This window comes from Balaenoptera physalus (genome assembly GCF_965194825.1).
Source record: "Balaenoptera physalus genome assembly, chromosome: 6".
NCBI lineage: Eukaryota > Metazoa > Chordata > Mammalia > Artiodactyla > Balaenopteridae > Balaenoptera > Balaenoptera physalus.
Window position 1 is genome coordinate 130,333,340 of NC_138885.1, and position 12,504 is coordinate 130,345,843.

The 12,504-nt window shown below is 36.6% G+C and overlaps 1 protein-coding gene across 2 annotated transcripts in view; it reads left to right on the plus strand.

Moving 5' to 3' along the window:
- Positions 1-12,504, plus strand: part of PSMD1 (proteasome 26S subunit, non-ATPase 1) — a 102,997-nt gene that overhangs the window by 62,289 nt on the left and 28,204 nt on the right. For both annotated transcript variants that reach the window (XM_082466168.1, XM_082466169.1), the window contains 2 exons: positions 334-448; positions 9,600-9,716. In XM_082466168.1, coding sequence (XP_082322294.1) covers positions 334-448; positions 9,600-9,716 — 232 coding nt within the window. The remainder of the gene's footprint in view (positions 1-333; positions 449-9,599; positions 9,717-12,504) is intronic.

The window sequence follows — 12,504 nt, forward strand, 5'->3', positions numbered from 1 at the left end:
ATTACCCACCCCCCGCCCCGGCCCGCCCCATCTCCCATGGCTGTTCCCCACCCTAGAGAAGACACAAGGGAATGAGTAATGCTGTGATGCAGAGCTGTGGTTGAGGGATCACTGATATGTTCCTCTTTCTTTGCATATATTCTCTGAATGTTGAAGATAGCTTTCTAATATCAATCATTAGAATTCTATTGGAGATTTTTAATTCTGCAACTTCTGTGTTAAATATAACTCTGTTGTTTCCCATAACTTTCAAAAAATTGATTAAAATTCTTCCATCTTGATTTAAAATATGTTATCTATAACACTGTCTTCACTTTCTCTGTTTCTCATCAGGACCCCTGAACAGTGCCCCAGTGTCGTTTCATTGTTGTCAGAGAGTTACAATCCTCATGTGCGTTACGGAGCTGCAATGGCCCTGGGTATCTGCTGTGCTGGTACAGGAAACAAGGTAAAGGCCAAAGCCAATGCGGTCAGTTCTTTTCTGGGGCCAGACTGTTTTCCCTAGCCGAAAAGTTTATGTAACAGTTGTAAAAATACAAGTGTGGTGTGATCTGTAAGACTTAACTTGCCTCACAAGTTAAGCTTCCCAGAACTTCCTCACTTAACTATGCTGGATTGCTCAAAGCCGTTTAAGAACAAACCACCACATTACATGGATGGCTCTAATGAAAACAATGCTGTTGAATTTTTTATGAAAGCATTGATTTCTTTAAAAAGAAGAAATAGTATTTTTTTCTTTGAAGAGCTACTCTGGCCACTTTACATTGTTATTTTACATGTTTAATTTGCATAATAAGTATTGTGGAAATCAAAGTTCTTATTTGAGGCCACCACAGTCAGCTCAGTTTGATTTTTTTGTGTGTTTGTTTTAAGTATATATTTAACTGCTGTTTGCCTGTTTTCTCCTCAAGAACATAATAGATAACCTGGTATTTGTTAAGCCCACAAAAGTGACAAAATAAAGAGTTGGGTTAGGTACATTGATGATTTGAAAACAGTTTGTCATGAGAGTCATAAAGAAATGCACCAATGCTTTAATAACAAGTATTCTTGATTCACAGCAATAACATAAATCACCACATTTTGCCTTTCATAGAGCACATGAACACACCTTGGCCAGTTCCCCAAAAGGTGCACTTTTCTTTTAATAGCACACAGGCGTGTGTGTGTGTGTGTGTGTGTGTGTGTGAAAGAGAGAGAGAGAGAGAGAGGGAACAAGAACATGGTTATATTCCCAGTGTCTTTACATCAGAAAGGAGCCACTTTTTAAAAATCATCTCTTGTCCAAACTAAAGTAAAGCAAAGCATAATTATTAGTTTATTGATTGATTCCAGGAATTAGATTTTAACTTGCTTGACTTTTTCTCTAATAAATAGTATTAGTATTGGATACAAATAATTTTTTTTCTAGTCACATAAAACATTATTGAAGCTAGGAATTAAAATAGGCATTTTCACTATATGTGGCAAGAATTGTATAAAAATTTATAGAGACATGACCTTCCAATATTCTCATTCTGTCTCCTTACCCTGCTTTATTTTTCTTCATAGCACTTATCACCACCTGACATATTTTTACACCTATTTATTTATTGTCTGTCTTCTCTCCACTGAAATGTAAGGTCCCTGAGAACAGAATGTTCACTGCTAAAACCTAAAGTCAGACCTGGCACATAGTAGAGTTTCAGTAAATGTTTGTCAAATGAATGATGAAGGGAAGATCATTTTAAGGATATGATGAAGAACAAGTTGGACATGGTCTCTGTCCTCACAGTTTTGTTTTTTAAATGTTTTCATTTCTTTTGGAGGAGAATTTCTTACATGAGAATGTATCTTCAGTTTTATTAGAAAAGTCATTGTGTGTATAAAATACAGTTTATAGAAATTGGCCTTCATTTTTTTCTAGGACACAGCTGTTCTATAAACAAAGGAAAAATATAGTTGGATGTTTTACTAAGTATTTTCTCCCTCCGGTGTTTAGTAGACATTTATGTCAGACCTCATAAGTTAAATGTAAATTAGATTTTTTTCTTTCCAGATTATTCTAAACTTAATATGGTATCTAGGAGCAAATGTTCTTTGAGACACAGTATCTGACAAGTTAATTCAATGAAAATTCTTCATTACTCATACTAAACAAGTCTGCTTTATTTCTAGATAGTTTGTATGATCTACGTATCAATACCTATCTGTCTGAAGCTTGGCACTTTAATTTTGTTTCTTAAAAGCCTGAAACACCTATTTATTCTAAAATGTATCTTTGAGGTCATATCACATACCTCAAAGGCCAAGTTAGTGTCTTTTAACTTACAAGTTGGAAATTCTCTTATATTTTTATCATGACTACTTTATAAACAATATTGACAATATGAGTAACGTTTGCAAAACTTTCTCTTCTAAACAACGGCACTACATTTTTCAGGGAAGTGAGGAGAAAGAATACATTTATATGGTATTTGTATTATCTGTTAATTGCTCTGATTTTTCTTTTTTGAATTTTTGAATTTTATTTATTTTTTTATACAGCAGGTTCTTATTAGTTATCTATTTTATACATATTGGTGTATATGTGTCAATCCCAATCTCCCAATTCATCACACCACCACCACCACCATCCCCCCGCCACTTTCCCCCCTTAGTGTCCATACGTTTCTTCTCTACATCTGTGTCTGTTTCTCCTCTACAAATCGGTTCATCTGTACCATTTTTCTAGATTCCACATATATGTGTTAATATACGATATTTGTTTTTCTTTCTGATTTACTTCACTCTGTATGACAGTCTCTAGGTCCATCCACGTCTCTACAAATGACCCAATTTCATTCCTTTTTATGGCTGAGTAATATTCCATTGTATATATGTACCACATCTTCTTTATCCATTCATCTGTTGATGGGCATTTAGGTGGCTTCCATGACCTGGCTATTGTAAACAGTGCTGCAGTGAACATTGGGGTGCATGTGTCTTTTTGAATTATAGTTTTCTCTGGGTAAATGCCCAGGAGTGGGATTGCTGTGTCATATGGTAATTCTATTTTTAGTTTTTTAAGGACCCTCCATACTGTTCTCCATAGTGGCTGTATCAATTTACATTCCCACCAACAGTGCAAGAAGGTTCACTTTTCTCCACACCCTCTCCAGCATTTGTTGTTTCTAGATTTTCTGACGATGCCCATTCTAACTGGTGTGAGGTGATACCTCATTGTAGTTTTGATTTGCATTTCCCTAATAATTAGTGATGTTGAGCAGCTTTTCATATCCTTCTTGGCCATCTGTATGTCTTCTTTGGAGAAATGTCTATTTAGATCTTCTGCCCATTTTTGGATTGGGTTGTTTGTGTTTTTAATATTGAGCTGCATGAGCTGTTTATATATTTTAGAGATTAATCCTTTGTCAGTTGATTCGTTTGCAAATATTTTCTCCCATTCTGAGAGTTGTCTTTTCGTCGTGTTTGTAGTTTCCTTTGCTTTGCAAAAGCTTTTAAGTTTCATTAGGTCCCATTTGTTTATTTTTGTCTTTATTTCCATTACTCTAAGAGGTAGATCAAAAAATCTCTTGCTGTGATTTATGTCAAAGAGTGTTCTTCCTATGTTTTCCTCTAAGAGTTTTATAGTGTCTGTCCTTAGATTTAGGTCTCTAATCCATTTTGAGTTTTTGTCTATGGAGTTAGGGAGTGTTCTAATTTCATTCTTTTACATGTAGCTGTCCAATTTCCCCAGCACCACTTACTGAAGAGACTGTCTTTTCTCCATTGTATATCCTTGCCTCCTTTGTCATAGATTAGTTGACCATAGGTGCATGGGTTTATCTCTGGGCTTTCTATCCTGTTCCATTGATCTATATTTCTGTTTTTCTGCCAGTACCATATTGTCTTGGTTACTATAGCTCTGTAGTATAGTCTGAAGTCACAGAGTCTGATTCCTCCAGCTCCATTTTTTTCCCTCAAGACTGCTTTGGCTATTCGGGGTCTTTTGTGTCGCCATACAGATTTTTAGACTTTTTTGTTCTAGTTCTGTAAAAAATGCCATTGGTAATTTGATAGGGATTGCATTGAATCTGTAGATTACTTTGGGTAGTATAGTCATTTTCACAATATTGATTCCTCCAATCCAAGAACATGGTATATCTCTCCATCTGTTTGTATCATTAATTTCTTTCATCAGTGTCTTAATAGTTTTCTGTATATAGGTCTTTTGTCTCCCTAGGTAGGTTTATTCCTAGGTATTTTATTCTTTTTGTTGCAGTGGTAAATGGGAGTGTTTCCTTAATTTCTCTTTCAGATTTTTCATCATTAGTGTATAGGAATGCAAGAGATTTCTGTGCATTAATTTTGTATCCTGCAACTTTACCAAATTCATTGATTAGCTCTAGTAGTTTTCTGGTAGCATCTTTAGGATTCTCTATGTATAGTATCATGTCATCTGCATACAGTTTTACTTCTTCTTTTCCAATTTGTATTCCTTTTCTTTTTCTTCTCTTATTGCCATGGCTAGGACTTCCAAAACTATGTTGAATAATAGTGGCGAGAGTGGACATCCTTGTCTTGTTCCTGATCTTAGAGGAAATGCTTTCAGTTTTTCACCATTGAGAATGATGTTTGCTGTAGGTTTGTCATATATGGTCTTTATTATGTTGCGGTAGGTTCCCTCTATGCCCACTTTCTGGAGAGTTTTTACCATAAATGGGTGTTAAATTTTGTCAAAAGCTTTTTCTGGATCTATTGAGATGATCACATGGGTTTTATTCTTCAATTTGTTAATATGGTGTATCACATTGATTGATTTGTGTATATTGAAGAATCTTTGCATCTCCGGGATAAATCCCACTTGATCGTGGTGTATGATCCTTTTAATGTGTTGTTGGATTCTGTTTGCTAGTATTTTGTAGAGGATTTTTGCATCTATATTCATCAGTGATATTGGTCTGTAATTTTCTTTTTTTGTCATATCTTTGTCTGGTTTTGGTATCAGGGTGATGGTGGCCTCGTACAATGAGTTTGGGAGTGTTCCTTCCTCTGCAGTTTTCTGGAAGAGTTTGAGAAGGATGGGTGTTAGCTCTTCTCTACATGTTTGATAGAATTCACCTGTGAAGCAGTCTGGTCCTGGACTTTTGTTTGTTGGAAGATTTTTAATCACATTTACAATTTCATTACTTGTGATTTGTCTGTTCATATTTTCTATTTCTTCCTGGTTCAGTCTTGGAAGGTTATACCTTTTTACGAATTTGTCCATTTCTTCCAGGTTGTCCATTTTGTTGGCATAGAGTTGCTTGTAGTAGTCTCTCAGGATGCTTTGTATTTCTGCGGTGTCTGTTGTAACTTCTCCTTTTTCATTTCTAATTTTATTGATTTGAGTCCTCTCCCTCTTTTTCTTGATGAGTCTGGCTAATGGTTTATCAATTTTGTTTATCTTCTCAAATACCCAGCTTTTAGTTTCATTGATCTTTTCTGTTGTTTTCTTTGTTTCTATTTCATTTATTTCTGCTCTGATCTTTATGATTTCTTTCCTTCTGCTAACTTTGGGTTTTGTTTGTTCTTCTTCTCTAGTTCCTTCAGGTGTAAGGTTAGATTGTTTATTTGAGATTTCTCTTGTTTCTTGAGGTAGGCTTGTATAGCTATAAACTTCCCTCTTAGAACTGCTTTTGCTGCATCCCATAGGTTTTGGATCATCGTGTTTTCATTGTCATTTGTCTCTAGGTATGTTTTGATTTCCTCTTTGATTTCTTCAGTGATCTCTTGGTTATTTAGTAACGTATTGTTTAGCCTCCATGTGTTTGTGTTTTTTACTTTTTTTTTTTCCCTGTAATTCATTTCTAATCTCATAGTGTTGTGGTCAGAAAAGATGCTTGATATGATTTCAGTTTTCTTAAATTTACTGAGGCTTGTTTTGTGACCCAAGATGTGATCTATCCTGGAGAATGTTCTGTGTGCACTTGAGAAGAAAGTGTAATCTGCTCTTTTTGGATGGAATGTCCTATCAGTTAAATCTGTCTGGTCTACTGTGTCATTTAAAGCTTCTGTTTCCTTATTAATTTTCTGTTTGGATGATCTGTCCGTTGGTGTAAGTGAGGTGTTAAAGTCCCCCACTATTATTGTGTTACTGTGGATTTCCTCTTTTATAGCTGTTAGCAGTTGCCTTATGTATTGAGGTGCTCCTGTGTTGGGTGCATATATATTTATAATTGTTATATCTTCTTGGATTGATCCCTTGATCATTATGTAGTGTCCTTCCTTGTCTCTTGTAACACTCTTTAAAGTCTATTTTATCTGATATGAATATTGCTTCTCCAGCTTTCTTTTGATTTCCATTTGCATAGAATATCTTTTTCCATCCCCTCACTTTCAGTCTGTATGTGTCCCTAGGTCTAAAGTGGGTCTCTTGTAGACAGCATATATATGGGTCTTGTTTTTGTATCCATTCAGCGAGCCTGTGTCTTTTGGTTGGAGCATTTAATCCATTCATGTTTAAAGTAATTATCGATATGTATGTTCCTATTACCATTTTCTTAATTGTTTTGGGTTTGTTTTTGTAGGTCCTTTTCTTCTCTTGTGTTTCCCACTTAAAGAAGTTCTTCTAGCATTTGTTGTAGAGCTGGTTCGGTGGTGCTGAATTCTTTTAGCTTTTGCTTGTCTTTAAACTGTTGATTTCTCCATCGAATCTGAATGAGATCCTTGCTGGGTAGAGTAATCTTGGTTGTAGGTTCTTCCCTTTCATCACTTGAACTATGTCATGCCACTCCCTTCTGGCCTATAGAGTTTCTGCTGAGAAATCAGCTGTTAACCTTATGGGAGTTCCCTTGTATGTTATTTGTCGTTTTCCCCTTGTTACTTTCAGTAATTTTTCTGTCTTTAATTTTTGTTGGTTTGATTACTATGTGTCTTGCCGTGTTTCTCCTTGGGTTTATCGTGCCTGGCACTCTGTGCTTCCTGGACTTGGGTGGATATTTCCTTTCCCATGTTAAGGAAGTTTTCGACTATAATCTCTTTGGATATTTTCTCTGGTCCTTTCTCTCTCTTTTCTCCTTCTGGGATCCCTGTAATGCGAATGTTGTTGCATTTAATGTTGTCCCAGAGGTCTATTAGGCTGTCTTCATTTCGTTTCATTCTTTTTTCTTTATTCTGTTCCGCAGCAGTGAATTCCACCATTCTGTCTTCCGGGTCACTTATCCATTCTTCTGCCTCAGTTATTCTGCTATTGATTCCTTCTAGTGTAGTTTTCATTTCAGTTATTGTATTGGTCATCTCTGTTTGTTTGTTCTTTAATTCTTCTAGGTCTTTGTTAAACATTTCTTGCATCTTCTCGATCTTTTTGCCTCCATTCTGTTTCCGAGGTCCTGGATCATCTTCACTATCATTATTCTGAATTCTTTTTCTGGAAGGTTTCCTATCTCCACTTCATTTAGTTGTTTTTCAGGGGTTTTATCTTGTTACTTCATCTAGTACATAGCCCTCTGCCTTTTCATCTTGTCTATCTTTCTGTGAATGTGTTTTTTGTTCCACAGGCTTCAGGATTGTAGTTCTTCTTGCTTCTGCTGTCTGCCCTCTGGTGGATGAGGCTGTCTAAGAGGCTTGTGCAAGTTTCCTGATAGGAGGGACTGGTGGTGGGTAGAGCTGGCTGTTGCTCTGGTGGGCAGAGCTCAGTAAAACTTTAATCCGCTTGTCTGCTGATGGGCGGGGGTGGGGGATGGGGGGCTGGGTTCCCTCCCTGTTGGTTGTTTGGCCTGAGGCGACCCAACACTGGATCCTACCTGGCTCTTTGGTGGGGCTAATGGCAGACTCTGGGAGGGCTCACGCCAAGGAGTACTTCCCAGAACTTCTGCTGCCAGTGTCCTTGTCCTCACGGTGAGACACAGCCACCCCCCACCTCTGCAGGAGACCCTCCAAAACTAGCAGGTAGGTCTGGTTCAGTCTCCTGTGGGGTCACTGCTCCTTCCCCTGGATCCCAATGTGCACACTACTTTGTGTATGCCCTTCAAGAGTGGAGTCTCTGTTTCCCCCAGTCCTGTCGAAGTCCTGCAATCAAATCCCACTAGCCTTCAAAGTCTGATTCTCTAGGAATTCTTCCTCCCATTGCCGGACCCCCAGGTTGGGAAGCCTGACGTGGGGCTCAGAACCTTCACTCCAGTGGGTGGACTTCTGTGGTATAAGTGTTCTTCAGTTTGTGAGTCACCCACCCAGCAGTTATGGGATTTGATTTTATTGTGATTGGCCCCCTCCTACCATCTCATTATGGCTTCTCCTTTGTCTTTGGATGTGGGGTATCTTTTCTGGTGAGTTCCAGTGTCTTCCTGTCGATGATTGTTCAGCAGTTAGTTGTGATTCCGGTGCTCTCGCAAGAGGAAGTGAGCACACATCCTTCTACTCCGCTATCTTGAACCAGTCTCTCGCTCTGATTTTTTTTAAATAAATAAATTGACGTGAAAGGAAAGCCGAAGTCATTCCCCCCATGTCCCCCAAAAAAGGATTCAATTTATTCTTCCTTTACTTGGCTTTGGAACAAAAGACATTTGAGAAATGACATACTGTATTAAAATAAGTTTGATAATCATATAAACTAATTGCTTTGTTCCTCCAAATTTATACCTACCTAAAGATCTTGTAAGGGGCACTGAACAAAGGTCCTGCAGGGTGTGTAATAGAAGTTATATGGAGTAAAAGAGTTCTTGGTCAAATACAATGAACAGATGCTGGGCTATGCAAAGGTCTAGTAGTTTCTTTAATAGGGTTTCTTGAACCTTTTGTTATGATATGTACACTCCTGGAGCCCTTGGTGTGCTAGATACATTTTTGAATTGCAAGAGGGGATGATATACAGTATGCAGGAGCTCCCAAACTTATTTAATCAAGGAATCCTGTTTTCATAGAACTGGTATTCTGAAGAATATGGTATTGGGGATATCCTGGTAAACATTTTGGAAAATCCCACCATACGTGGGAAGTGTAACCATGGAATCATTTCTAGTCCTATTTGACTTAATTTGTGTTGCCATTCTCCTAGCAGGTAAAATCTTTTCTGTTTTGTTTTGTATTGTTTCTCTTTGTTTTTTGTTTGTTTCAATTTACATTCGATTTATTTAATTTTTTAAATTAGGTTTTGTAAAATCATCTTAAGATATTATCTTACTCTAGTATTTGAAGAAAGTTGGATACTTAGAGTCAGACTGGCCTGAGTTTGCTACACTTATGTGATTTTTGGCAATTTACTTTACCTAACTCTGTTTCTTTGTTTATAAAGATTGTTTTGTATTGCTGCTGTTGTTGTTTTAGGATGAAGAGGATTAAACGGATAATATATATAAAATACCTCCCACTGCACCTGGAAAATAATAGGTGTTTATCAAACATTAATCTCATTTTTTCTACTTTCTTTTTTATCTCTTTTACCCCAAGACAGGAGCACTTGTGTTGTAAGCTTCCTTTTCACTTACCATCAATTATATTGAAACTTAAAGCATACTCAGTTCTGACTGTTGCATCCAAGTAGTCTTAAATTAACTTGTGATTACAATGTTAAATGAAAATATTGACTTAGAAAGACAGTAACTAATCTGAAAATTTAGCTATATAAACTTTATTAAATGGTTTTTTTTTAATGCTTTCAGGAAGCAATTAATTTGCTAGAACCAATGACAAATGACCCTGTGAACTATGTGAGGCAAGGAGCTCTCATAGCTTCGGCTCTCATCATGATCCAGCAGACTGAAATCACTTGTCCCAAGGTGAGAAAACAAAAGAATTCTCTAGAAGAGAGCTGGTTCAGGCTTTTCTTTGGTAGCTTATCTTCTTTTGAGGACATTTCTACCTCAAATATGGTATACACTGAACTCACAGAAAGTAAAGAGGTAGGAGAATGGGAAAACTTTAAGTATATAATACTCTTTGATTGCATTTTTTTATAAATGTATGGTCACTTTGTTAATTCAGTTATATAGCCATACTTGAAAAATTAGAACTCATGGGTTGACAAAATCATAAAAATCAACTTGAATTTATGCCTCCTGCTGTCCTTTTAAAATTTATTCGGTAGGATAACTTGTTCCTGTGATACAAGATACAAACTAAGTGGTCTGTGATTTTTTTTGGATCCATCCTTCTGAGGTAATAAAAACTTTATATAGTATATACAATCTCAGTTTAGAAATGAGTACATCCAGATTCTCTGTTAGAATGTCATTGCCCTCATTGGAGATCCCTTGGGCAGGGTTTCAAATGGCTCCAGGAAGGCTTTCTTTCTTCTTTGACCCACATCTGTCCACAGAAACACTATTGCATTTTTTTGCCCTTCTTGTAGGTAGGAGTATAATAGGCTCTCAGTGCAGCTTTGCCTGCGTCTCCCTTTCTCTCCCCCTCCCTCTCTTCTTCTCCCTCCCTCCCTCATTGCTTGTGCCTCAGTCAGTAGCTAATGCCTCATAACTCATGTGTCAGATGTCAGTGCACAGTGACCACTGATCATACTAGGCTCACCACATGCTCACCACATGGTCTCTCTGAAGCCCATCTCTAGGCTTAGAGTTAGTGGGAAAGACTTAAAGCCCAGTTTTCCCCGTAGAGAAATCCTTTTCACATATCCTTCTGTTGATACAATCAAGTCCTCATATATACCGTGTGGATGACCCCATAACAGATTTTGAGGCATCTGTTTTAAAATTTCCTCATGATAGTCTCTCAGACCTCATTTCAGACTTTGGTATCTAATGTATCTTGGCACCTCACCCAGAACTTCTCATTTTGTTGAGAAATAGAAAATGCATAAATCTTATTACATATACTAAAAATTACCATGTTTGACATGTTTAATAGATGTATATAGCTTATGCAGTAATTTCAGATCTTTAATTCTTAAAGTTAGGGCATTTAACAACCTTGTATAATTCTGCTCCTATATAAGAAACAGTCAAAGAAATTGACAACAGAAAAAGCCACTGGTATACTGTCTTCTGCCTCATTAAGCAGATTCATTTTTAGCAAAGTATCAATAGATAGACTGCGGGGGGGAGGAGAAAAATATTTCAGAACTCATTGATTATTCTGTGGAACTTTAGTAGATTTCCTTTTCTGAGCAGTTGTTATCATTTTTGTTGCTGTCTTTTTTTTTTTTTTTTTAATCCAGTCCTACTCTCTCCTAAAATCACTTTTAAGACTTATAAAAATTGGATTATTGCAAAAATAGAATCAAACTTCTCATCCTCTTTTAATAATACATTACTTAATATATTATATCTTCTAGAATATAAACATCTTTTCAAACAGACCACATTTCTTTTTGGTTTTTGTTTTTAAATAGAACAGTTATGAGTAGCTTTTGCATCTTTTATTTCTACTTTTGATCTTCTGTTGAGCTTTATCAGCTGGAGGTTATCCAACTGAGTAATGTCATTAAAGAAGGAAGTTTGGCCATCGAATGCACGTCCCCTAACAGTAATGTATAGATATTTATTCACTTTGACCTTGCATGTTGCTTTCTTGTTATATGTATTGTGAACATGACAAATGTTTTGCCATCTTCCCATCCTCTGCTGTAGGATTTCATTGATTTTATAACCATAAGCTCTGCACCAACAATGGCAGAGTACTTTGTAATGGGGGTGGGGTTAGGTTAGGGTAGGCTGTATAGTTTCAAAAACCTTTCAACTATTTATTCTAATAAACAAAACTTTTTCATATTTAGAAAATGTAAAAAATACAGCAGTTTAAATAATTAGTATTTTGTAATCATTCCATAAATTTTGTTGAATGAAGTCTTAGCTGATGTGAATATGTGGTGTACACTTGCATCTTCACATTGTATCAGAATCTTGGGTATTGATAAGAATGTTAAAATGCAGTTATAGCTGGTAGGCTGTGCCATTAATATAAACTCAATGGGGAAAGTTAAATGTGTACCCTAGTGACTACAAAAGCAAAAGTGTATACAACAAATGTTCTTTCTGGAAACACTATCCCTTAGAGTAAAATTGTTACTCAGTTCATGAATCCTTAAACTTTAAGTTCTGTTTCATTGTTTTCTGCTCTTAAGCATGTGATCAAGAGCTTTGTAGACTATATCTCTCTCTTACCTGATAATTGTGAAGAAGGCAACATTGACATTCTGGGAATTTCCTGGCAGTCCAGTGGTTGGGACTTCGCACTTCCACTGCAGGGGACACGGGCTCAATCCCTGCTCCGGGAACTAAGATCCTGCAAGCCACATGGCATGGCCAAAATTTAAAAAATTGATATTCTTTTGGGATGGTATGTGATATTGCTGAAAAGAAAAAGCTGTTAACAAGCTTGAAGAGAAGTAAGTTCTCAAGGCTACAGAGTCCTAGTCACAAGGTTACAAACCAGTCCATGAAAATGCCTTGAAATCAAAGATCAAGTGTTAATTTCAAGACTATAACCCCTCCTCAAAGGAATACAGAAGGGACATTTCTCAGATATTTTGTGAGATTTTTAATGGAAATTTCCAAAGGAAATGTTTTTTATGCAGTCATGATCTACTTCACATCCTTTTACAAAACGCTGTCT